The sequence below is a fragment of the Argentina anserina genome, chromosome 5, assembly GCF_933775445.1.
Source record: "Argentina anserina chromosome 5, drPotAnse1.1, whole genome shotgun sequence".
Taxonomy (NCBI): Eukaryota; Viridiplantae; Streptophyta; class Magnoliopsida; order Rosales; family Rosaceae; genus Argentina; species Argentina anserina.
Genome location: NC_065876.1, coordinates 27,213,098 through 27,238,683, shown reverse-complemented (window position 1 = coordinate 27,238,683; position 25,586 = coordinate 27,213,098). Strand labels below are relative to the sequence as shown.

The following is a 25,586-nucleotide window of genomic DNA, read 5'->3' as shown; positions in this document are numbered from 1 at the left end:
ATTTGTATTTCCTAATAAGAATATGTATATTAGAAACAAAGAAATACGCAAAGATGAATCCTACTCGAACAAGGAATCATATCTCAACAAGGATTATTAACACTTAGCACGATTTCATCATCAATTCACTCATAATTGATATAAGCTCTACCTTGACACTTATTCTTATAAAAAAAACTAAAATATACTAAATAAGAGGTAACAAAGAGTAAGAATAGGGCATAATCACATTAAGAACGTCACACTTTGTGCTCCTATCACATACTCACTGGAACGCCTCCAGCGAATCAATCGTAAAGCAATGTTGAGGTTGATTTTCGAAATGGAGAGATCAAATTTTTTTTTTCTGATTTGGGGATTTAGATGAGACAAGAGTGAAGTGGGGAAAGAGAGCCAGGAGATTTAGGAGTAAAGGGAGGGGTTGAGGGAAGGGGTGAATATATAGAAAGGAAGAGAGGTAGTGAATAGTGAGGTGACAATTTGAATGGTTCACAAGTTATTTGGCTGATTATGGAGGTGGTGGTGGTGGTGGTGAAGGCCATTATTGGGATTGAGCTTTGACAGAAATGGAGGAGAGATAGAAGAAGAAGAAGAAGAATAAGAAGAAGAAGATGATGAACAGTGAAGAGTTGCTGATCCGGAAAAATATTGCCGCATGTCGCTAAGAAGATGAACAAAGAAGAGTTGCTGGTCCGGGAAAATATTGCCGCATGTCGCTCTTTGAATGGCTAGTCGCATATGACATGTGGTGCGCTGGTCACACCTAAGAATTTCTCTACCCTTTTAGAGTCAAATGGGAACATCTTCTTCTACATGCTGACTCTTTCTAACAATGATCTATGCCTATACATTAAAGCAAGTACCAGTTTTTTGGGGGAGGGATTGGTAACCAATGCTTTCAAAGATATATTTCTCTATAGCTAGCTAGTTTTTTTTCCATTAAGTTACCTGATTTAAAGAAAAGTTCTGAAAACAAGTTACTATTGTCATTAGCCATGTCTTTACAGTTTGAGTAATATATTTATTTTTGTGATAGATGAGTATTTTGGGGTCTCTATTTCTAGATGATGAGTAAATTATAAAGTACATGTTTGATACGTATACAGTAGGGTAATTTTACATTAAACAAGCACCAGTTTTTGGGGCTACTTGGAGAAAGGATTGGTAAACATTGCTCTCAGAGATTTAATCTCTATAACTAGTTTTTCCAAGTTACCTAATATTGAGAAAAGTTGTGAAAACAAGTCACCAATGTCATTGTAAATGGCTTTGCACTTAAAAGTTACATTTTGGGAAGTTTGATAAGAGTATTTTTACTTATCATCTAAATCTTTCAACACGTATTGATACACATACATGCAACCAAGTGAATTGTACATTAAATAAGTACCAGTTTTGAGGGGGTGACTTAGAGAAGGGATCGGTGGTATAAAATTGAGGACAACCACTCTACAAAAATGTCTAAACCCTTCACCCTCCACAGGCTTGAACGGCAATTTATTGATAACGATCATCTCACAAGCAATTGTAGTACATCGCTCAATAGACCAAGGATTTTGCTGAATGAGGTTAAGGTCATCTTTACCATCACCAACTAAGTGCAGCTGACCATCATCATCATCATCATCAACTCTCTCCCTACCCGGATATGCCTTGCACATCTTTTGAAAATGTGTCTCTTCAACGTGCTGGTACCATTGAAGTTCGAATTTGCTTTGAAATCACCGCCACAATGTATGCAGGTTACACAGTCCTCATGCCCAGAATATTCCTTCTTCCCATTTTTTATAGTGTATAGGTTCTTTCTATACTTCTCAAAGTGATTCCAAACCATTGAAGTTTGTTTAGAGGTCCCAGATGCTCCAGGCAGGCCTGCAAGTGCAACAACCCTTCTTCTCTTTTTTGGCACACGTTGAGAAGCTTGAGGTGGGACTTTTGCTTCTTCTACACCTTCAATTGAAGCTTTAGGTTCCTTATTCTCAATCTCAGCTTCAACAAGGACCAAATCATTCCCCGTTTCAACTTGGATTTCTTCTACTGCATCATCTCGAATTGAGTTGGCCACATCTTCGACTACATCATGATCATCATCATCCCATGATGCAAATTTGACAGACATAGAACAAATAGAATTCAGAGAACCGGAATAAGAGGAGGTTGGCATCTCTGCAAGACTGCAAGTTTAAATCAAAGTCCAAGTTATCAAACTAAACAAATCACCAAATCAGTCCAGTACAATTACACAAAAACACAATCAGTCAATAATATCAACATTCAACAAATGGAAAAAATCACCAAATTAGTCAACAATATCATTAACAAATCCACATTCACAATATATGAATCATAATATCACCATTTACAACATTGCACTCAGAATCGGTTTTGGCAATCATCTATTCATCTGAATCATAATAACATTCTTTGGCTACCCTAGACAAACAGCTTCATGTAATAGGTTATCACTGAAAAATCATCTAATTAGTAGTACCAAGCCTTGAGCAGTTGTTATCTAGCAATTAATTGGAAGAAGCAAGTACTATGATGCATTACGTCCTATTGATCACAGTTCATACCATACAGAGAGAGATATCTTATTAAAATAGTAGAGTTACATTTGCATCATGTCATTATATATCGATTCATAAGGTTTAGTTTCAGTGTTGAACAAATCCTTAGTCGAAGCTTATCAGTGTCTAATAAAAACATAAATGAATACTTCTGAAGACTCATGAAAATTATATAGCTACTCCAACACTTTGACAAAGGCAACATCCAAGGTCACCACTTAATAACAATGTTTCCAAAACATAACAGGGTCTTTCAATCAATACAAAACTTAGTACCAAATTGTATACTAGATCATTTAACCTGATGAGGGTCATGAATCTCCCTACCTCGCCACGTCTGATCAAGGAAACTAATTACACATCAAGCACATCTAACAATAAAAACTTATGTGAAAAGGTTGAACCTTTCAAAGAAGCCAACATCTGATAGCAAACAGCCAACTCCTGAAACTGATATTCAATTCAGAAACAATATCTAGTATACAACAACAAAGCCATGGATCGAAAGCACTCCCATAACATACAGGTAACAGATCCAATGACCCTTTTCTTGAATTTTCATTCGGGACTAAAAGTATATGCACAAAGAAATCAAACAAACCCTGCAAAGTCTATGCACAACTTACAGACGAGATGAACGCTCTATGACATTGGTTAGTAAAAGAGAAGAGAGAAAGAGTGAGAATGATTATGTTAGTCACCCAAAATCTTACAATTATGCGATGGGAGAAGAAGTGTCAAAGAAGAGTATGCAAAGAGAATCAGAGAATCCGAGATTAATTTGGGTACACTAGTGAAGTAGCCAACTATTGCATATCATACGTATTCAATCACATAATCAAATCGAAAGTAAAGCACAATACTGTGTACTGAATCAGTGAATCAAATCGAAAGTGAAGCACAATATTGTGTGCTGAATCAGTGAATCAAAATAAAAGTGAAGCACAATATAATATCAAATTGAAAATTCGAAATCATAGTGAAGCAGAGATAATGTTCTACAATCAAGTACTGAATCAGAGACAGAGTGAAATGTGCTATATGGGCGACTGGGATTACCTTCTCGGCTTCTCGGCGTTGTCGTAATCTTTGCCTCTTCGGGAAAATCGACGACAATAGCCCAATAGGAAGTGTTTCAGACTTCAGAGATTCATTGTTGACTTGTTAAGTGGAGGTTTGGCGCAGTTTTAAAGAGAGTAATCAGTTCATATTGAAACTATGAAAAAGAGAACGGTGCGTTTATGAAGGAGTGACTGAGTGAGGGTTTTTTGAAGGGATAGGAATCAAGTGTGAGAGATAATAGGTACATCCGGGCTCTTTCAGGCTTTTTTACCTTAAATTGTGAAAGCCCGAGCCTGGCCCGACTTAAAGAAAAGCCCGGCCCGGACCGTAAAAACACTGAAATAACACAAAAAGCCCGGACCGACCGGTCCAGTTCGATCCGGTTTGACTGTTTTTTTTTCTTTTCGGGTTTTATGCCCACCTTTAACTGAATCTAACCTATGAATTCAATTTACATCTAACCTAAGAAGGACTAAACACGCCTTCTTCTTAATCTTGAGACTAGACACGCTCAAAATTCTCTAGAGCTCTCACACAACTATTTTATTTCAAGCTCTCACACAGCTTTTGTAAATCAAACTCTCACACAGCTCTATAGCTATTACAATTTGACTAACACTCATACTGCTAGTCATCAACTCTCACTCAGTTGATCCTCAAGAACTTTAACACTACTTGAGAAAACTCAAGTTCATTTAGTCAACACAAAGGCTTATCACTGATCTCAATGAGTCACACTGATAAAAGCATTTTATGCTATGATTATATTGTATAATTCCTCATATTTTTCTATGTTATTATCGTAAGTATCATCATAATAACTTACTTTTATTAGGTATTTTCAGAAGTAAAGGAGAGGATCATGGAGAAAAGATGCATTTAAAGACAAATCCGAAAATATGCTTGTGTAAAACAGTCAACTTCGATGGATCATATAGAGCAACTCATAAGATGGAAAATTATGAATCATATATCGATGAAAGCCCTATGAGTCTACTTACCATTAACGTTGGAATCACATCAATATCAGTTTCCTAGAGGAAGTTATGCATGATTGAGTGAGCAAAGGTCAGTCTGGCCGAGAATCACATTGTGGATCCAAAGTTATATTTCAAGGACCGGACCATTCCAAGCAGTCCATTGATGACTTTTGAAGTATAATTATGATATATTAGAAGATTATAAAGTCAATTTATAAGACAAGTAAAAGAAATCCTACAAGGAAACAAAGAAGGCAACCCTAGTTTAAGAATGAAATTTGTAACTTTATAAAAAGGATTCCTCTTCTTTCTCCTATTTGCCCTACGGGACAACAACTATGTTTTTGTGTAACTAAATTCTTCTAGTTAAGGCTGCCCTTGTAGCTCTGTTTATGCAAAACTCTTGATTACGTTTGCTTAGTTTGATATCTTATTGTTATGTGATTGGTATGCCTTGATTTATGTTATTGATAACTTTTGCATGTTTGTTTTCTTTGGTGCACAACTTAGATTATATACATGTGATTGCAGCTAGAGTTTAAGGATTGTTTCACCTAATAGTTATGATTATTTCTCTCACCAAGTAGGGACTACCTCACTCGCGGAGGTAAATCAAGGGATGCTTATTAATTTGGGTAAAGAGTGCATTTCACGATGCATAGACTTTAATCAATGAACAAACTTTCATAGATCTTAATCATTTCTACTTGAGTTATTAGACTACTGCGTTCAAGAGCTAGCTAGTAAACCTGTTAGGGAATGCTTTTAACGAAAGGTGTGTTTCACGACATTAAATAACTTCAGGGAAGTAATAGGAACAATTTCAATGTGTTTCATAGTTGTTCTTGTTTGTTATCTGTCACATAATTGTTACGTGTTTTCTAGGTCAAGAGTGGAGTATAAACGGTGGTGAATTGGTGTAGTTTCTAATTTGTTCATCTCATTAATTATATATTATTAATTTACATTGTTTCTCTACTTTAGCATTGATAATCAAAATCCCCATATTTATTTGTTTTGTTTTGTTTAGCGTAATTTGTGAAAGTACCATCAGTCTCTGGCATCGAACGATTATTCTATACTATGATAATCTTTTTGCATGGTTAACTGAGAAGGCTATTTTAGCCTTATCACATACAAATGCACATGAGATGAATGAATGTTTCAAATCAATATACATGATCATAAAGATAATTGAATCTCAAGTGCAACAATGCAAATAAGAGACAATTCTTTCAACTAAGCACATAATCAATTACGAGATATGCAACAAGGATTATAGCTTTCACATGTAGAGGTTCTACAACACAACCTCTTTACTAGCATAACTAGCTAACTTATGATAAGCTATATTATCATATGCACTGCATCATATACGAGAGATAGGAAGGAACAATATAAACTCAAACGTATCACAACCTATTGTATATGTTCTAAATCTCTAACCTTCGGAATTTCTCAAATGCCTATTTATAGGAGAAGAAACTTATCCATCTCACTTAAAGAATATCTCATATAAAAATATATTAATCAACAAATCTGCTATAATTTGAAAAAATATTTTTCCATTTTTAAACAAAATAATTTTAAGCAGATTAGATATTTTCTGAAATAAAACATCATTTAAAAAACTATTTTCAACAATATTAGGTATGATATGCATGAATGCAATTTACCTTAAAATTCAACTCATGAGATCAATGACTAAGATCAATCACCACGGCTTCAATCTTCAATCTTCAATCAATTTCAATCTTTGACAAGTTCCTTTACTGGTTTGATTTTTCATTTCTTATTGAAATAACCTGCCATAAGGTTAATAAAAATCAATATCAAGATCTAATAAATAAGAAAACAATGTCATAATCACAATAGGACTTCTTTTCTTACGCATCAACATAGTAGAATAAGGAATCTAATTCCAATATTAATACTAATAAATTAGCGTTAATAAAGGAATTTAATCAGATAATCAAGAACATAAAAACTTATTCAAATTAGGAAGTAATTATTCTGTGTACCCGTCACACCACGTGATACTGCCACGTGGTGTACCTAGCCAATCATATTATACCATGATATAATTAACATGCACGCGGTGAAAATGACAAAAGTTTATTTACATACAAGTAACCAATCAGAAATAAACACAATAAAAAATAAAACAATAACATTAAGGGGGTACACCACGTGAGATATGTGGCGGGTATATATAATAATTTCTCTCAAATTAGGTTTTTTTCCTTTTGGCATATGTGAGTCTTAATCAAATTAGAACTTCTTTTAAACACATCACCTTAATTGTAAAAGATAATTCTAATTCAACAAAATCAAAATTAAAAATAGAAAAATATAACCAACTATAGAACTGTATGCGCATCACACTTTATATATGAATGCCAACATATATATGTACTTTCAAAGAACTTGTTAAAGGGTCTCAATCGAAGTACAAACATGTCGAAAGTTAAGGCAAAATTAAGCTTAGTTTGGTCGGCCATGCATGTTCAATCTCACAAGCTTCCATCCTACAATAGATCTCATAATAATTATGATATATACGTGCGATCAACAAATATTTCTAACTAATGCAACATATAATTAAGATGTCTGAAATCATTATGATGTTTTTGAAGATGTGTAAGATCGATGTCATTGCATGTTAAGCTTAACTCCATTGCGAAGCTAGCCATGTAAACAATGACGAAAGAGTCTTCTTGCGTGCATGGATCAACTTCTCTGAGAAATGAAGGGCGCGCAGCGACCTGCAACGTTGACATTGAGCTCTATGTGAAGGTTTTGCTCTTTATTTAGCGTGCGCCATTAAAACCTCATCAAACCTTACTTTAATATTTCATGTGTATAAATACTTAAATAGACAGCCAGAGCTAGCTGTATATGCATCTCCAGTTTAATTAACTCGATCTCCCTGTAATAACAGAATGGGAAAACCTCCTTGTACTGATGAATCCGGACTCAAGAAAGGACCCTGGACTCCCGAAGAGGATCAAAAGCTTGTGCAGTACATACAACAACACGGCCATGGAAGCTGGCGAGCTCTCCCCAAGCTTGCAGGTTTGCCTTCGATTCATTCAATTGATAAAGAGTTAATCTACTACTATACTCGATAAGAGTACTCTGCTAACATGTTGTTGTGAAAACTAAGTTATCAGCCCGGCCGATCAATCTAGCTACTACGTACTCTACTACGATACCGAGATAGGATTTGAACTTGATGCATGTTTAACTTCTCTTTAATTTATATTGCAGGCCTCAACAGATGTGGAAAGAGCTGTAGGTTAAGATGGACAAACTACTTGAGACCTGATATCAAAAGAGGCAATTTTTCTGAAGAGGAGGAGCGAACCATTCTACACCTACATTCTCTCCTTGGAAACAAGTAAATTTCTTCCACAAATTTCTCGATTGTGTTCATTTCTTATCTATGCTTTGAGTAAATCAAACTAACTCATCTGATATGAAACTACAAGATGGTCAGCAATTGCAACACATTTAGATGGACGAACCGACAATGAGATCAAGAATTTCTGGAACACTCATCTGAAGAAAAAACTTATCCAGATGGGGATTGATCCAATGACTCATCAACCCAGAACTGACCTCTTCTCCAACCTCCAGGACCTTTTACCACTGTATCAGCCATTGGACCAACATGCTGCTACATCATTACATGATGCTTCAGAGGTTGTAGCTCAGTTGAATAAGCTTCAATACCTGCACCAGCAATATGTGCTCCAATCACATTTGTTAAACACAAATGCTGGTAGTTATGCTCCTCCTCTTATGAGAGAAAACCTCTCAGTTCTAAATCCATCCCAGGTAGTACTTGAAAATCATAGTTCATTTTCTCAACCACACCATTATGGAAGCTTAGTACCCTATCATGACAACCCACAAGTCCCTTTCAGTACTTTTGCAGTACCTGAAATTGATGAAATGGTTCATGGCATCAACTATACCCAAATGGTCAGTAGTCTAAGCCAAGCAGAGAAGAATCCACCTGAAACTTTTGAATATTCTCCATCGATTCTTCCGTACTCTTCTAATATTCCTACACCTTTGGCTGATACTGTAATTAACAATCCTGGAGATGCCAGCTGCAGCACTTCAAGTCATGGAGGCATAAGAAGTAGTAGTGCTTCTTCTTCGTACTGGCCGGAGCTTTTCCCTGACGAAACCAAAACCAATTATGATTGAGAACTTTCATGCATTAGCATAAGAATAACACTAGCAACCGTTCCTTTCGACCATTATCTTCATTTTTATTGAGATTGTTCATACTCTAGCTTAATTACGTACTGGATCTTCCACTGTCGATTTGTTGTTATATTATTAAAACGTGTATTGTTTTAAACGGAGATCTAGTCATGGAACTACGTACTATATTACACAAAGATGGAAGAGCATGTTGATGGAATCGGAGAAACTACGAGCTAGCGTTCCCCTTGCATATTTTGCTAGGTATAGCTATGTGTAATCTAATCAGTAGATCGATATACTATACACATACAAATCCCTGATGTATATTTACACATTATATATGTACATTATCTTGGTATACAAGTGTATGGAGTTGTCTTTTGAGTCTTTGACATCATTAAGTTTGATCCAATATATCTGATTTTACAACTTTCAAGATACTTTTCTCTTGCTAACACATCAACAATCGCAGCATATGGTTTGGATACTTGAGGACTCGAGCATTACTCAAGACCGAAATGGCAGCTGATGGCTTTGAGAGTGCGGCATTATATGTCTACCAAAATGTGGTCTTTCACATTTCCTAAGAAAGTTGCTACTTACAAGCAGAAACCACAAAGAATATAGATGGAAGTCTTTCTTTCTTGTCTACTTTGAGTTTTGAGATGCAGTGTTACCCTGCTAGACTGTGTTAACTGTGAATCTCAAATGAGTACTTGTATATTAAAAGCAAGCGAAATATATTGTACAGAGCAATGGACCAGAAAATAGAGAAATTAACAAGTACATATATAAATCAAAGACTTGTGCTCAAAGGGATCATAGAGTTTTTGTAACAAAAAAAAACGGGTATCATATAGAGCTTCCTAGAACAGGATAGTAGTTATGTCGTATTCGAATCTTTGTCATTTTAGTGATTTTACGGGTTTCTCAATAATCTTTTGTTTACATATCGTTTTCATATGAATATTAGTCAAAACTAATTCAAGTTTGTTAAATCAATGGTTTCGTGAAAGGGTCCCTAAAATCGGTCAAGTAGGTCATGGTTGTCTAAGCATTATGGAAAATCATACGTCGATTAGGTTTCTTCCTCTCCCCTTTTCCCTCAGATGAATAGAAGATTAGGTGGTGAATCCACCCCATCTTTTTTAAGATTTATAAGTTTCTGATGTCATGCCAATCATGTCTATAAAGAGACGTTTATACCTAAATAATGCATGGTTAGTAACTTAGTATAAGAGCCTACTAACAATAAAGACAGATTTCACATTAGTCTCCAGCTGAAGTAGAGTACTAATCACATTTAGACAAGTTTAACCTATAATGATCGCATCAAATACGAAAACTGAGGACCTTACTGCTCATAACCTGCGGCAATTCAGTACTCCATTAGGTGTATAATGCGTAAACAAGTCTATTTCCTTCATTCTAGGCCTTGAAACTCTGGGATGCTGTTCCAGGAACTAACTCTTCACCTAGAAATGAAAAGCACAACGAAAGAAACTATTTGCCTATCCCTGTCAATGATTCAGCATACTGGTGATGGAAGCTCCCAGCTAATGGAGTTCTCGTCTTTTTCAAAAAATGATTCAGCATACTGGAAAATGCTAAAGTCCTTTCTAGTATGCCGTAGACACTTGGCAAAACACATTTAAAAACATAGTTATGTTACTGACCCTGCAGGTGACTAGTAACTACCACCGGCAAATCTTTCTAAAGTTTTGGCAATGAGAAACTATAGTAGTACATTGTTATCAAGTTTGACAGTATCTATGACCAACTATTGTTAAACCTTTAAGTCATCATTGTACCCCCACCATCGGACATGAGAGATGCAGCAGCGGCAGCAGCAGTAGGAACAACCCCAGTTGAAATGCCCGGTTTAGACAAATGCAGGAGCCTGAGAAGAACAATTTCATATTTTAGAACACGTTGTCAAGTTAATATAAATTCAAGACTTGTATCATCCCATAGTTGGATTGTCCAACCCATTTTAAGATCCAACAGTTATTATGGTTAAGTAATATGTATATGTGCATTTACTACCTCATCATATGTTGTATGAATGAGATGATAACGAAAGAAGGTAAAGGGCATCTAGCCACTACATATAAAATATAGCTCACCTGGCTATAACTTGGGCTTGGTGAAAAAAAAAACAAAAAAATTGAACAAACTAAACTTACGGTGCAAGATATTCGCAAAAGGATGACACTGCTGACGCAACTTCAGTATAAGTTTCAGACGACGCAGGGGCTGTCACTTCAACCAATTGTATCCCAGGAGTTACAGGGACAGCTTCATCTGTATTGTGTAATTGTGGCATCTTATTAACTGATGACACAGTGACAGTCATCTGTGTGCCTCTCTGGAAATGGAAGGCAAACCCGACTCTCAGTAACTCATGATCCAACTTGTAGCCGAGGGCATAAAATAAGCGAAGCACATTTTTGCTTGCTTTGCTTTCAATCACAGTTCTTACTAGAACTGAAAGTTGCTCGGCACCTGCACCTCTCATTGCACCCCCCACGAATCTCACAGTCCTACATACTTTAGAATGTCAAATACATGAAATATGTAATCAACTAATCATATAAAAGTAGAAATACATATACTGATGAATTTCACAGCGGACAGATTTTGAGCTTTACCATGTAGGTTCAGTTAGTTCAAGATTGCAAATAAGTCGGACTTCAGAAGGTACAGCTCCTAGAAAAAGGAAATTCATCACTGGTAAGGGCCAGCCAAACATATATATTCAGCAGATATATACTAAATTAGACAACCTTATCAAAATTGTGGCACATTAGAAGGCTGAAATGATCTAGCAGTCATTTTGTGAATCATATGCAATTTTTGTTACTTATGAAGATGAACACATGTACAGAACTTAAGAAAGACTGTTACACAGATCAAATCAAAAGTCAGTCAAGGAGATATATCTAAATTTAGAGTCACTGAGGAAAAAGAACAAACTAATTAAAAAGGCAATAAACTGCTGAGATATTTATATCAAATCACACTTCATACTAATTTGCCTACTGCTGCAATAGACAGATCAATAGTGTATGATGAAACAATCTTTACCTAAGTTTGGGCCACTTTTAAGGCATATCTCATGGACCTTCAAAGGTTCTCTACGAACACCACAAAGACCCTGAAGAAGAATCTCAAGGGCTTCCACATGCTGCAAGACGTAAACCATATGTACTTGCAAATATTCCACGCGTAAATGGGGGGAAAACATATAAATGAGGGAACGCAGTTCTTTCAAGGATGTTCCTCCAATCATAAGCAAACTACAGTCTATGATCATAAGAACTCTACTAATGTAAAAACCAAAACAAATAAGAGTATGATCAAATCCAAAATTCTTTCGTCACACATGAACCTCCAACCAATCACTGGTAAACTTAAATAAAGAATTACAACCTACGATCCATAATAGTATTGCCAACCAAGATTCAATCTTTCTCATCTCCCAGCAATACAAAGACAGCTAACCAATATGTATCAGATGCCACAAAATGACTCGAACAAAAATAAATGCATTACAACTCGTAAGCCAAATTGCATTACCTGTGTTTCTATAATTCCTTGGACCACGCACTCCATCCTTAATTTGTTGATCACCTACTTTTTGATACAATCAACCTAAGGAGAAATCATAACCCAAGTTTACAAGAATTCGAGATTGTAAATTTCACATCATGGGTCTCAAATGAAACAATGTACAGCATACTAGTAAAACTATAAAGAACCACTCAAATCACCCAGATAGTGTTGTATGACAAAATTAGAGAACCCAGCAAAAAGATTAAATTTTTAAGGGAATTCAGAATTAAAGATCGAAACTTTAAATCAAAACAAGCATAGAAAGAAGACATGAAGTTAGAACTTACTGATGGTGAGCTCTGGGTTTAGGGTTTACGTAACAGCTTATATTGCACTGGTGCGAAGAGAAGATTAGAAGAAGGTCTTCCTTGTTCTTGGAATGTGAAAATCCCAGAAGAAATGGTGGGGAGCTTTAGATTTGTTGCGATGGGCCCTTAATATTTCCAAAGCCCGTTATAATATAGGCCCAAAAGCAGTTCTGTAAGTTTTGTTTTTTTTTTGGCTTCTTCATTGATACAGTATGAGCTAAAAAGTAATGAGTGGATTACCAAGTGTAATCGAAGCTCATCAGGACTTGTTTAAGTCTCTCATTTTGCTAGAATATCAATTGACAGAAAAGTGTAGTTTGGATGCATACATTACATGGTTACATACTTGCATTTAAGTTGTGCCAAAGGCCGTTAGCTCTTGAGGTAGAAGATCCCCCCAGAAATAATTTACAGGGCCAAAGAGGAGATGTGGTCCTGCTACAAGTGCAAAGGGAGAGAGGATAAAATTATGGCATACAAAATATCTAAAACCTATTGGAGGTGTTTGGACTTTCATATAAGTTATTAGCAAGGTTGATCTTTCAACCACAATGGACCCTCAAAAGTAAAAGATAGGAAGTTGAATATGTGATCAACAATCCAATACATAATTTTTTTGAGTTCTTCTTGTAATCATTCAACCAAAGAAAAGAAAAGAAGAAACTTTTCATACTACTATTGACATGAAAACTACAGCACCACTTGAAACACGGGAAAAAAAACTTAGGATTAACAGATTCTGAAATCATAATCTCAAAGATTACGTAGTGTTTGCTAATTTTGTTCTATATCTACACTATATGATATTGAGAAATTTCATTTTCTTATCTAAAACAACTAATTCGTACATGCAAAGTCTAAGTCTAAACTGAAGCACGCCATAATCTGAGACCCAATTATTAAACCAAACTTAGTTTGAATTTATTTGATCACTTGCATTGCAATCAATCTACCAAAACCCATGAAATAATCGAAGAGTACGATTTCCTCATGTGGCTTAACCTTTGACTGTACAAAGGCATTGAAGAGCCAACGTGTACTCTAAATATTGATGGATCATGGTGGGTGGTTAACACTTTGAGAATTGAGAACATGAACATCGTGATCATGTCATTGGCAGCAAAAATACAGACAAACAAAAGAAATGGACCACATGCACACATGACCTGTCTACTCATTTCAGCCAAAGCTGCCCTATAGATTGCATATAATGTCCAAGTTTTTGTTTCCATCTTTGATTGGGTTTGCTCACTTGCTTTGTGAAGGAGCTAAGTTACTCTTGATCATGAATCATGAAAGGGGGTTTACCAGCTATTGATGATCCATCAATTTTTGGAACTAGTTTATGTTATGCTTTCTGAAAATTGCATGTTATTATTCACTAGTCGGTTGTCTCACTCTAAGTGGATTCCCCCCCCCCCGGCGTCGTCAAGATGTGGGGATAGCATTAGGGTGATTAGGCAATGAAACAACGCTAATTAATAATGCATGATTTGATGGTTAGATTCTATTGTTTCAGTGCTAGCTTTTAGGCGTTGTTGGAATATTATTGGGTGGGTTAGAGTTGATGGCCGAGAAAATCACATGTAGGGGTCCTTCGTTTTTAGTCTGAAGGTGAACACAGTTTCTTCTAATCATTCTGCACAATTTAGAGAAGCCAAAGAATAATAAAGGGATCAAATTCAGGTCATGTTAGTTATGTTGCATATAGGGGTGTGCATGGTGTGCTGCGTTACGGATTGGAGGTAAAATCTAATTCAACTCACTTTAGACGGTTTGATGATTTTGCAAACCAGATCTAATATTCGGTTTGGTCAAACCATTTATTCAGTAAATCACATTTCTGATGTGGTTTTAGATAAATCATTTGTTTTCACATATTAAATTAAAATAAATAAAGTCATCAAGTCTCTGAATAATATTATAAATTAAAATACTAATTACATTTTGAAGGCACAAATCTTTGAATAATACTACATAATAATGTCTCTTAAGTCTTGAAATATACTATGAGATAAAAACCAGAGAGAAGGAAAGACGAAGCGGTAAAAAGAGATATAATTTAGTCAATTTAAAATAGATATTGAAAATCTTGCGGCTTATAGCCTTAGAGATAAGATTTTGTTACTATTTGGGTATTAGTGTATTACTATATTATCATGTTATTGTTAGATATATAATAAAAATAATTATTTATTTTAAACCGGTGCGGTTTGGTTTTATCCGGTTTGAGAAATATCTAATTCTAATCCAATCCATTTATAAGCGGTTTGGTATTTTCACAATCTTAATCCAGTCCATATAAAACGGTGCGGTCCGCTATCTGATTTAAACCAGTGCGATACCACATTTCCGGTAAGAAATGCACATCCCTAATTACATATATACAAAATAATAATAATAATAATAATAATAAACACTATTACCCCATTTACAAACCAAGGATACATAAAATCTATCTTGGGTCTCTCCTAGCTTATCCTCGATAAGTTATATGCAATCGATGAATCGCTACCATCAGGTAGCCACACTGAAATATTGTTGAAGTTCTGTGGGACTGACGGAACATGCATGACATGTCGGAGGGATTGGTCGTATAGCAATTGGTATCATGATTGGGATTAGTTTTGGATTAACCAATTATCTTATCACCAAAATATTATCTTGGACTTTTCAGATTATGCTTCATATCCAATTTGACATCTTTTATTCGTAATACATTGTTCTTAAATTACTAAATTAGGCTTCAGAAGTCCAGAAAATGGAAATGTGTAACGCGGCATAGAGGGATAGAGAGTGCAGCATCATAATTCACTTTCAACAGTGACCCAAAAATGGAATCTAGAACTCTATAAAGGGCCAAAGCAGAAAACTAGATGATAATAGAACCCAAAGGAGTCAGCAATACATATCTTCCCCATGCTGCTGTCCCTTTCCAAAATCTAAGCTGCGAATGCCATATTCCAACTTGAGACTAATGAGATAATGATAATTATTATAAAATTTTATTACCAAAATTATCCCCCAACTTACTTTCATAGAGAATCAGAATCAGTTGCAAGCAAAATAATCTCATAATTGGACAATAATTCTTAGCATAGTAGATAAGATGTAACTTTTCCCCATCTCTAGTGATACTTATTCTAATTAATTGAATGAGATACTAGAATAACTATATATTAAGAACTATATACATATGACATCTTACATCAACATGCCAACTTTTTAACATTCATGAACTCATTCTGTCTTTTTTCAAAGACTGTATGTGCCTTTTGGTAGAGCTTGATTATGCCGAATGAAATCTGCTTGCAGATGCCTTGGCTATCAATGATGGTAGTTGTGTCGCTTTTGGTGGTGACACGGGGGGTCTTGACCACATTTCCCGATTTTTTTTCGCCGTTGGGAGCCATCTCTTCATAAAAGGCACAAACCTGAAGCAAGGGCGGTGATCGGAATTCTAATGTCTGTTTGGGATCTCCAGAATCGCATTTAGACACACACTCGAGGTGGCTGTTTTCTCTTGAAGTTCACCCGAAAGTGAGAGGGGAAACATGTCCGAAATGGTGGCATGTGGTTCTTTGGTCAGTCCATGTTTGTGGGAGCAGAGTATGATCGTCTCGACGACATTGCGGTGGTGCTCATCGACTCATTCTCGGACTGGGTTAAGATGATCTCTGGTGCTGATCCGATATTCAATTAAACCACTTTCTCATACTCACAGTACATTATTTAACACCTTATGGAACACCGCAATTAAAGTACTACAGAAATTTCAGTTTTCTTCTCTTTCTCTTCATATGAGAAAGACTAAGAAATTACTTTCATTTAGATTAGATACATTAGGTTATTCTCTCTCAATTTAATTTTACTAATTAATCTATTGAATTGAATTTTACTTGTCAATTTTAAAATTCCACTCTGTCCAAAGACAAAGTATTTGAGAAGGAACCAGAGACCGGATGAGGTTTGTTTTATAGCATCATAAGATAAGAGAAAATATATGAAAATAATGTGGGAAATAAAAGTTGTGGCTGCAATTTAGGCTATCAATTTTGTCGTGTACCCAGTAACCACCCACTCTCTTTCTCTCTCGTAGCAACTAGCTTTAGAAAATCCAACACATTTATGCATGGGGAGAAAATCTTGCCTAAAATAAGGGAAAATATTTTGTAACAAAATGAAATCAGCAAAGTAAAAGATGAGGGCAGAAATCAAAATCATGCAAACACACCCAAAATTGAGATCAACTCTTTCTTGCTGCCTGAAGGGGTTTAAAATCCCATCCTCATAATACCCAAAAGTTAGGAGAAAACAGGGCAGAAAGAAAAGATAAGACTAGTTGCAAGCTCCAGGGTGTGTGCTCCTAGAGAGAGAAAGCAACTGTGAGAACTTTGTATATATTATATAGTTTGAGATAGAAAAAAGAAAAACATACTTGTGTTCTGGGTTTTGTTGGTTGGTGAGTTTTTATCTTTCTTTTTTTGTTTAGGAGATGTCAGCTGTTAGTGGTTGCAGTGTAGTTTGGTTCAGGAGAGATCTGAGGATTGAAGACAATCCAGCTTTGGCAGCCGGAGTTAGAGCAGGAGGAGTTGTTGCTCTTTTTATATGGGCACCTGAGGAAGAAGGGCCTTATTACCCAGGAAGGGTCTCAAGGTGGTGGCTCAAACACAGCTTAGCCCATCTTGATTCCTCTTTGAGAAGTTTGGGCACTCCTCTTATCACCAAGAGATCTACTGACAGTGTTTCTTCTCTTCTTGAGGTTTGCCTTGCCACTGGTGCCACTCAGCTCTTCTTCAACCACTTATATGGTCAGTTCTTCTTCTTTCTTATTTGTATTACTTTACTTTTATCTTATGTTGTTACATACCGTTTGTGTTTTCTAGGCTTTTAGATTTTCTGGTTCTGGGATTGGTGATGATAGTATCGATTGATTGTTGGAAAGATATGAACTTTTTATTATTAAATGAAAAAGGTTGGTTCTTTGATGACTTGTAGAATACTAGCCTCAAGTCTTTGATTAATTTGATCTAAGATGTGTACTAATAATCATATTTCTTTGTTTGAGGGGTTTTGCTGTTTGGTAGCATTTCTTAAATTGTTAGGTATCTTGATTAGTGCAAGAATGTTTACTTGATTGTTTGCTTTGTAGTGGTCCCTCCCTTTATATCTAGAGTGGAATGGATTCAATTTTGATCTGTTCACTTAGCCTAGTTCATAGAGTAATAGTCATGAAATTCAATCACTCTTGTATTGTTATTGCATAATTGAGGAGTGTGACTTCTGTATTTCAGATCCTATATCACTGGTTAGAGATCACAGGGCCAAGGAGGTTTTGTCTGCCAATGGCATAACTGTGCGATCCTTTAACGCCGATTTGCTCTATGAACCATGGGATGTTAATGATGTCCATGGTCGCCCATTCACAACCTTTGATGCTTTCTGGGAAAGATGCCTTAGCATGCCATTTGATCCAGAGGCACCACTTCTCCCCCCTAAGAAAATTGTGTCAGGTTTGCATTTCAAAGTGTTCTTGAGCTTCAATCATGTTAAAGATACTGAGCCAGTTTTTCATTGTTTTATTTTCATACCATAAATTTTTTATTAAGGCTGAACCACATTAGTCATTGTTAACATTTCGTTCTGAGTATTATACTTGGATGATAGAATGATCTTCAGGTACTTCTACATTACATGGGATGCATTTCAAATTTGTTGGAAATTTAGTAGTAACAAGAACTGTTTAACTATCAATGGAAAAATTTTGAATACAGAGTAAATTAAAATGCGGGACATATCATCTACTTGTTAATTGTGTGTCAGTGTGTCAAGACTCGAGAGGTTTTCTGATTCCTCCGTTGTGCATACTTCTATTCACAAAAATTTCAAGTTATACTTGCATAAAGAAACTTTAACGTCTCAGGTTAACATTCAAATGCTCATGAACTTTTCAGGTGATGCATCAAGGTGTCCGTCTGATACATTGATTTTTGAAGATGAATCAGAAAAGGGAAGCAATGCGCTACTTGCTCGAGCATGGTCGCCTGGATGGAGTACTGCTGATAAGGCCGTTACCACATTTATAAATGGTCCATTGATTGAGTATTCCAAAAACCGCAGAAAGGCTGATAGTAATACAACTTCACTGCTTTCTCCCCATTTGCATTTTGGGGAGGTAAGTGTGAGAAAAGTTTTTCATCTTATTCGCATCAAGCAGTTGCTTTGGGCCAATGAAGGTAACAAGGCTGGTGAAGAGAGTGTGAACTTGTTTCTGAAATCTATTGGTCTTCGGGAGTATTCAAGATACATTAGTTTCAATCATCCTTACAGTCACGAAAGACCTCTTCTTGGGCACCTAAAATTCTTCCCTTGGGTTGTAAATCAGAACTACTTCAAGGCATGGAGGCAAGGTCGTACTGGCTATCCATTGGTGGACGCTGGCATGAGAGAGTTGTGGGCTACTGGCTGGGTGCATGATCGGATACGAGTTGTGGTTTCTAGTTTCTTTGTAAAGGTTTTGCAGCTTCCATGGAGGTGGGGAATGAAGTATTTCTGGGATACACTCTTAGATGCTGATCTTGAAAGTGATGCTCTTGGTTGGCAGTATATATCCGGCACTATCCCTGATGGGCGTGAGTTTGACCGCATAGATAATCCACAGGTGCAAATGTTGAGCTTGGTCACTGTAACTATTAGAAAGCATGTGCCTCTGCATCTACACACTGTTTCTATATACTAACAATGAAAATTTCATGGTTTTTATGATTTATATCGCAGTTAGGCATTTCCAAGCCTGCATATTCAATAAAACAAATTTCTGTATAGGTATGAAGAAAATTGAAGGTGGATATTTATATAGTGGTCCTGATCCAGGGTCTTGGGATATAAGATAAATCTTGTGCCATATTTTTGTCAGCCAACATCGTAGGACTACAATCGTTGTTCTCTTTGGATAAATTTAGACATAGTTTGATTGATGCACGATCATGCACCGCTTTTCCAGAGAGGAATTATGCCTTATTGAGTTTTTGACTAGTGAAATTTTCGTGGACTTGATTTCTGCAGTTTGAAGGGTACAAGTTTGATCCACAAGGAGAATACGTGCGAAGGTGGCTTCCTGAACTTTCCAGGCTACCAACTGACTGGATACACCACCCATGGAATGCGCCAGAATCTGTACTCCAGGCAGCTGGAATTGAATTAGGATCAAATTACCCTCTTCCTATTGTAGGCATAGATGCAGCGAAAATCAGGTTGCAAGAAGCATTAGCAGAAATGTGGCAGCATGAAAGAGCTGCTGTTGAGAACGGGACTGAAGAGGGTCTTGGAGAGTCTTCTGAATCAACTCCCTTTGCCTTTCCACAAGACATACAAATGGAGGATAGTCATGATCAGGTGAGGAATAATCCCCCCCTTCCAACTCAGCGCTATGAGGATCAGATGGTCCCTAGTATAACTACTTCTCTCGTGCGAGTTGAAGAGGAAGAAAGTTCTTTGGATCTTCCAATCAGAGCTGAAGTGCCTACAAATGTTACTGGGGATCAAGAACCAAGGAGAGACGGATTAAACCAAGAAGGTTTTCAGCCTAATCATAACAATACTCCACCACAACCTAACACTGCACTAACCCTGCAGTATGTTGTTGAAGATTCCACTGCAGAATCTTCCAGCAGTACTAGGAGAGAGAGGGATGGAGGTGTAGTTCCAGTTTGGTCTCCTTCAAATTCTAGTTACTCGGAGCAGTTTGTGAGTGATGAGAATGGCATTGCGACAAGTTCTTACTTGCAGAGACATCCTCAGTCTCACCAAATAATGAATTGGAGGCGACTATCTCAAACTGGGTAAGAGCTCATGCACAATTCACCAAAACTGCATTAGCTTTTCTAACCATGACTATAATAAACAGATTATTGAGTTCTTTGTCCTCAAACGTTTCCTACACCTTTCTCTTGCAAATTAGTCAAGAAGCTCAGCTTTGAGATACTTCCCTTTCAGCCTCTTACTAACACGGAATATGGTTTTTCTGGTTATTTATACAAAGAAAGAAATATATAGATTTCTTGAGTTGTGAAGTTCCGAATTATATATCAGGATGTTCACAAAGAAATGAGTGTTGTCACAGGTATCTGTACACAAATTATTTTGTTTTCCAATAGATTTTCATTCTTTTTTCTTTACCAGGTAAAACATATGGCTGCAATAGGATAAAATTGCTACAAGGCATTATGATGCACTGGCACGGGCATCAAATTCTATTAATTGGGGAAGCTGAACTTTAAAGCTAGACTGAATTTGGACCTCTTTCTCCTTCCCGATTGACTTCAACACCAGTAGACCTCCTGTGTGTGATATGTTCGAATTAATACAGGCTTTAGCTATTCATTTGTGTTCTACTATAATGTAGTTCCTATGCATAGAATGTACTCATAAAGCGAGTGAAATAAGATATGTAGTCATTGAACAAACTCCATTTTCTTTACTTCGTTCATTTCCATTAGCAGATATCTTATCAAAATAATTTCCACATTTTCTCTATGTATTAGGGTATAAAACAATACTGTCTTACCACTTTGAGCTTAAAGAGATCAGAATTGAATATTGCACTGATTGGATACTGTCCTGTGAAAGAAGGGAAATGGAACATACGTGCATCTGGTCCTCTCTGCAGTCTTATTTATTTTTTATTTCTTTGTTCAGAGAAGGATATGTAAGATCCTTTGAGAAGTTGCATGGATAAGAGGTCTTCTATTAGAGAAATGAAAAGCCATTTCAAGCTCACAAAATCTTTCTGGAAGTCTAGAACCATGAAGAAGGGACAAACCCAATTTTTTCTGCAGGACATTGTAGTATTGCCTAGTCTCCTATACAACTTCATAGTGGTGGGAGTGTTGTCTTTTGGACTACAGTGCAGTAGCAACAAGCGCCCTGAGAATGGGAGCTACAAGATAGACCCAGAGATTCTTATAAAAACCAGTAACAGATGCAGGGCCAAAACTCCTTGCAGGATTCATAGAAGCTCCAGTGATTGGCCTGCAGAATCATCAAGTATATAATGTGTAATCCTCATCTCTTGTAAGTTGCACAAAAATGAGCTAACTATTAATGTAAGGTCTAGTATCAGCTTGATCTTCAGTGATCCAAATTGTACAAGATTCATAACCAGGAACCATGGCATTGAACAGAACTGCAACACCTATTGCAACTCCAGATAAGTTCTTGCTCTACTTTATCAGTCAAGAATACGACGGCTTGTAGGTGAGATGTTGAATCAGAATACTGAGTCACTGTTATGTCAATATTGTCTTGAAACAACAGCCTCAGAGTCAGGCTTGCCAGTGTTGCACCCGTCGTCTGTGACAATGCATACGTACATTGGAACCTATATAACATCAAGATTAAAGCAAATTAGAGAAACCAACAGGTTCTGGATTACGTCAATAACATCGAGTCTGGATGAGTGGATATTGTTTGACATGCATGGGATAAGAAATGTATCACATGATATCGATCTCTTGTAGATATCAAAATTCAAAAGATAATGCTCACTTAGTTTATGACAATTTAAACTTTCAACATATTTTTCGTGCAGTATGACATGATATGTTGTATAATATAGAAGGTCTCAATGTTTGTATGGAACTTTTGACCAGCAGCTAAGGCGATAGTAACAGCAGGATTCAAATGGCAGCCAGAGACATGACCAACTGTATAAGTAAGCGCCATATATGGGGTCTTCTTCTTAATTGTATGGGAAGACCCCATACAGTTGCTATACCCGCAGTCGTAAGAGGGTGTGTTTTGTTGACAAGAACAGCCCCACACCCCATAAATACAAGAACGTTCCCACTAGCTCTGCCATCATCTATTCAAACAAAGAAATGAGGCATCATGTTAGAAATTCTGTCGATGATATTAACGTTCCAAACGGGAGAAGATGACAAGTAAAGATATGATGGTAAAAGCTACTAAGCTGCAATTCAGCAGTATCAAGATTTGCGTCAAATTCAAGTTGCATTGCTATCTTGAAAAGTCGGTCTACCAAAAACTGAGGTAGTGATTACTGGTTATACCATTCACGTACAAATGTACAATACAATTAGACAACTAAAACGTTTATGATTACGTTACATGCAACTCAGTATTATTATGAGAAAATTAGAGTTAAACCCAATAATGGAACACATTTTTAAATCTAAGCCCACATTCATTTTTTCTTTCATTCTACACCCAAAATCATTTATTATTATTATTTTTTATTTTTGTATAAGTCTAATCTACCCTTGTAACATATAAAAGGTTATATTAAATAATTTTCCTAATCTTAAGTTTTAAAATCAATTTTAAATGTGAAGCTCGTCAATTATATCCATAATTATTTCATTGTATTCAATTCATATTGCTAACATCAATGTGTATATATATTCATCACAAAATTCAGTTTTGCAACTTCTTGTTCTTCTTCTATCAAATCCATTTGCAAAATTTTACTCCAATTATTTTGTTTTCAAGCAATAGGAGCTAGTCATATAAAGATTATATGAGAAATTCATATGAATGTATATAAGGTACCAAACGATCTTGATTCAGTACGTGTTTCTCATCGTGAGGTACATATTGTTCTTGTTGAATTATCTTTTTTTCCTTCTTGTTAGGTATATTGTCACATTATTTTATTGTAAGAGGTATTAAACAATATTCTGGACAAGAATCATATTTATATACATACACTATAACATCTAATAAAGAGTCATATTAAACTTCCCTTATATATTGTCTTCCTCAATAAAAGGTGGATTTCTATAGATGAGACATATATATCTATGAACTAGGAATTCTACATGAACCTTCTAAATAAATATGCTTCTCATTCTTAGGTTGTAATTAAAGAGATACCTACTACTAGGTTAAACACTTAAAGTCCCACATACCTTTAATTTAGGTTATTTAATAGATGAATGAAACTTAAAAAATCAGAAAAAAAAACTATGATATAACAAAGTTCTCCAAGTTAACAACCTAATCGAAATCTTAAATCACCAAAATATAAGTTTTACATTCATTATCTTAAGATATTTGAATATAATCTATTGGTAATAATGATGAGTTAAAAATGAAACTTGCAAAATCATATTCATTCAATCTATAATTAAGGTAAAAAAAATTAATACCAAAGTTGACTAATTATAATTAAATAGTGGAAATATGCAATTTTTGTTAAAACGAAAGACAATTTAGTATCTTATTTGACAATATTGAGTAAAAATTATAATTAAATAATATGTGGGTTTATTTTAAAAGCATGCACCAAAAATGGGTATGAAATGAAATACCCATATTCTTATAGCAAAAACCAACATCAATATCAAGCTGGCCCTAAGTTACAAACAACACCGGTACGGTGGTATGAGAGGTCATGAGTCTCTAACATTCCCAAGATATAGATAATGGAAATGAAAAGATCTCTATGTTAATAGAAGAAGGGTCATATATATTCTCTCTGTTTAAGTGTTTATATAAGAAGCAGGATCATATACCTCATGAAAATGAATCGATCGATATTACCTTTTGGAAAATTGTTGGAGAAATTTCAGCCTGAATCCCATCAGCATCTGCTTCTGCTATAGTGGACACTCCAAAGTGAGGGGATGGTATAGAAGGTGAGTTAGCCGTTGGAAATACTTGGAAAGCAGACCACCATGCATGAAAGTAGTCACCTCTAGGGCTCTAGGCAAGTACTTATATATCTTTTTGTTTTTTGTGTCATTGTGTATATATAATGTCGAAGCCGGACAGATATTGGTTGATCCGGTTGCATATGCTTTAGGAATTAGGAATCAATATGATGGTATCTGGGCCTAATACTACTGCAACCTTAGTTGGGGCTGCCATTTGTCAGTGGAAAACTTGCTCAACATGTTTAATTTGAACACAACGAATCTTTGCAATCATAGTTCAGAAGCTTGGGAAATTAAGTTTCTCAAATCTCAACCCTTGTTTAATTTGAACAGTACCCATTGAACTTTTCTGCAATCTTAGGTCAGTAGCTGATTTGAGAGCGCCTATTGAGGTATAAGCAGTAGAATTGTGAAACTAATTAATACTTCGGTCAGCAGATTCTATTGATCGAACTTGTTCAGTTGCTCATTCTACATGCAATGGGACATAATGCATGGTTGAGCTCATTTTAGATGGAACAAGATACCCTATACAAAATGATTACATTTTAGTGTTCAAGGATCCATCTGCGTGAGTTCTAGATCAAAGTCTGAAACCACATAATTATAGGAAATTAGGGGGATTAGATATATTTCCGATCTATATAGAAATGTTGGCTGATTAATTCATTTGCAAATTTGTACTAGTGTTGAAATAAGTCAAGTGAGAGCAAGTAGCTAGGGAAGGAGCCTAGGTTTTGGAAAGCTTAAGTACGTTGCAAAACTTCACAAGGCACAAATTGTATGCTAGACAAGTTCATCTACTAAATTAGTACTTTTTTTTTTAAGATACTAAATTAGTACATTATATTGCCACTTTCGTATCCAAACTGTGGATTGTTGGACAGTTCCACTTTGCAGCGAACCAGAAATTAACATACTAAAACAAAAATTCATAAACAACATCATGACAAATGTTTTAGCTAGGTTTGCGAAACTTCTCTTTCAATATAAGATGATACAAGCTCTCAAAAACAAATGTACTGGCATGGCTCTTATGCTCTGCTCTTTCATTTTAGGGGATTTAATCTAGCAGTTTGCTCCTCACCTCAAAACTTGATGATGAAGGCATTAATTTGGCCGGCTTAATTTTGCTCATCCTCGTTTGATTCTACT

The 25,586-nt window shown here is 35.9% G+C and overlaps 4 protein-coding genes across 6 annotated transcripts; 2 read left to right on the top strand and 2 right to left on the bottom strand.

The window, feature by feature from the left end:
* The first annotated feature begins 7,554 nt into the window (after positions 1 to 7,554).
* On the top strand, positions 7,555 to 8,830 carry LOC126793628 (transcription factor MYB93). The gene is made up of 3 exons (XM_050520204.1): positions 7,555 to 7,687; positions 7,883 to 8,012; positions 8,104 to 8,830. The coding sequence occupies exons 1-3, from the start codon at positions 7,555 to 7,557 to the stop codon at positions 8,828 to 8,830; spliced, it is 990 nt and encodes a 329-aa protein (XP_050376161.1).
* A 1,174-nt stretch (positions 8,831 to 10,004) lies between these two features.
* Positions 10,005 to 12,844, bottom strand: LOC126793629 (mediator of RNA polymerase II transcription subunit 18). Its single transcript, XM_050520205.1, has 6 exons — positions 12,736 to 12,844; positions 12,413 to 12,487; positions 11,921 to 12,020; positions 11,485 to 11,542; positions 11,020 to 11,376; positions 10,005 to 10,733 (listed from the first exon to the last, which is right to left on the bottom strand). Exons 2-6 carry the CDS (start codon positions 12,446 to 12,448, stop codon positions 10,628 to 10,630), a joined length of 657 nt encoding a protein of 218 aa, XP_050376162.1. The 5' UTR covers positions 12,449 to 12,487; positions 12,736 to 12,844; the 3' UTR covers positions 10,005 to 10,627.
* A 4,115-nt stretch (positions 12,845 to 16,959) lies between these two features.
* LOC126794387 (cryptochrome-1) lies at positions 16,960 to 21,142 on the top strand. 3 transcript variants are annotated; one of them, XM_050521096.1, is made up of 6 exons: positions 16,962 to 17,141; positions 17,249 to 17,567; positions 18,051 to 18,269; positions 18,711 to 19,417; positions 19,822 to 20,597; positions 20,938 to 21,142. In XM_050521096.1, exons 2-6 carry the CDS (start codon positions 17,252 to 17,254, stop codon positions 20,939 to 20,941), a joined length of 2,022 nt encoding a protein of 673 aa, XP_050377053.1. In that variant the 5' UTR covers positions 16,962 to 17,141; positions 17,249 to 17,251; the 3' UTR covers positions 20,942 to 21,142. The 3 variants fall into 3 exon arrangements, with proteins under 3 accessions (XP_050377054.1, XP_050377053.1, XP_050377052.1); XM_050521095.1 differs by having other exon boundaries at positions 16,962 to 17,567; XM_050521097.1 differs by lacking the exon at positions 20,938 to 21,142 and having other exon boundaries at positions 16,960 to 17,567; positions 19,822 to 20,601.
* LOC126795867 (aquaporin NIP1-1-like) lies at positions 20,946 to 24,771 on the bottom strand. The gene is given in 8 exon segments (XM_050522599.1): positions 20,946 to 21,787; positions 21,917 to 21,971; positions 21,973 to 22,135; positions 22,397 to 22,506; positions 22,509 to 22,594; positions 22,597 to 22,618; positions 24,319 to 24,434; positions 24,768 to 24,771. Coding segments are annotated over 8 exon segments (687 nt in total). The 3' UTR covers positions 20,946 to 21,656.
* Positions 24,772 to 25,586: the final 815 nt, after the last annotated feature.

Bases quoted from the DNA above. Each gene is read 5' to 3' on its own strand.
- LOC126793629 (XM_050520205.1), bottom strand. From the start codon at position 12,448: ATGGAGTGCGTGGTCCAAGGAATTATAGAAACACAG. The intron at 11,543-11,920 runs GTAAAGATTGTT...TCCTTTTTCTAG, and splicing joins TAAAAGTGGCCCAAACTTAG to GAGCTGTACCTTCTGAAGTC. The intron at 10,734-11,019 runs GTAAGTTTAGTT...TGTTCTTCTCAG, and splicing joins TTTTGCGAATATCTTGCACC to GCTCCTGCATTTGTCTAAAC.
- LOC126793628 (XM_050520204.1), top strand. From the start codon at position 7,555: ATGGGAAAACCTCCTTGTACTGATGAATCCGGACTCAAGAAAGGACCC. The intron at 7,688-7,882 runs GTTTGCCTTCGA...TTTATATTGCAG, and splicing joins AGCTCTCCCCAAGCTTGCAG to GCCTCAACAGATGTGGAAAG. The intron at 8,013-8,103 runs GTAAATTTCTTC...TGAAACTACAAG, and splicing joins CATTCTCTCCTTGGAAACAA to ATGGTCAGCAATTGCAACAC.
- LOC126794387 (XM_050521096.1), top strand. From the start codon at position 17,252: ATGTCAGCTGTTAGTGGTTGCAGTGTAGTTTGGTTCAGGAGAGATCTG. The intron at 18,270-18,710 runs GTTTGCATTTCA...TGAACTTTTCAG, and splicing joins CCCTAAGAAAATTGTGTCAG to GTGATGCATCAAGGTGTCCG. The intron at 19,418-19,821 runs GTGCAAATGTTG...TGATTTCTGCAG, and splicing joins ACCGCATAGATAATCCACAG to TTTGAAGGGTACAAGTTTGA.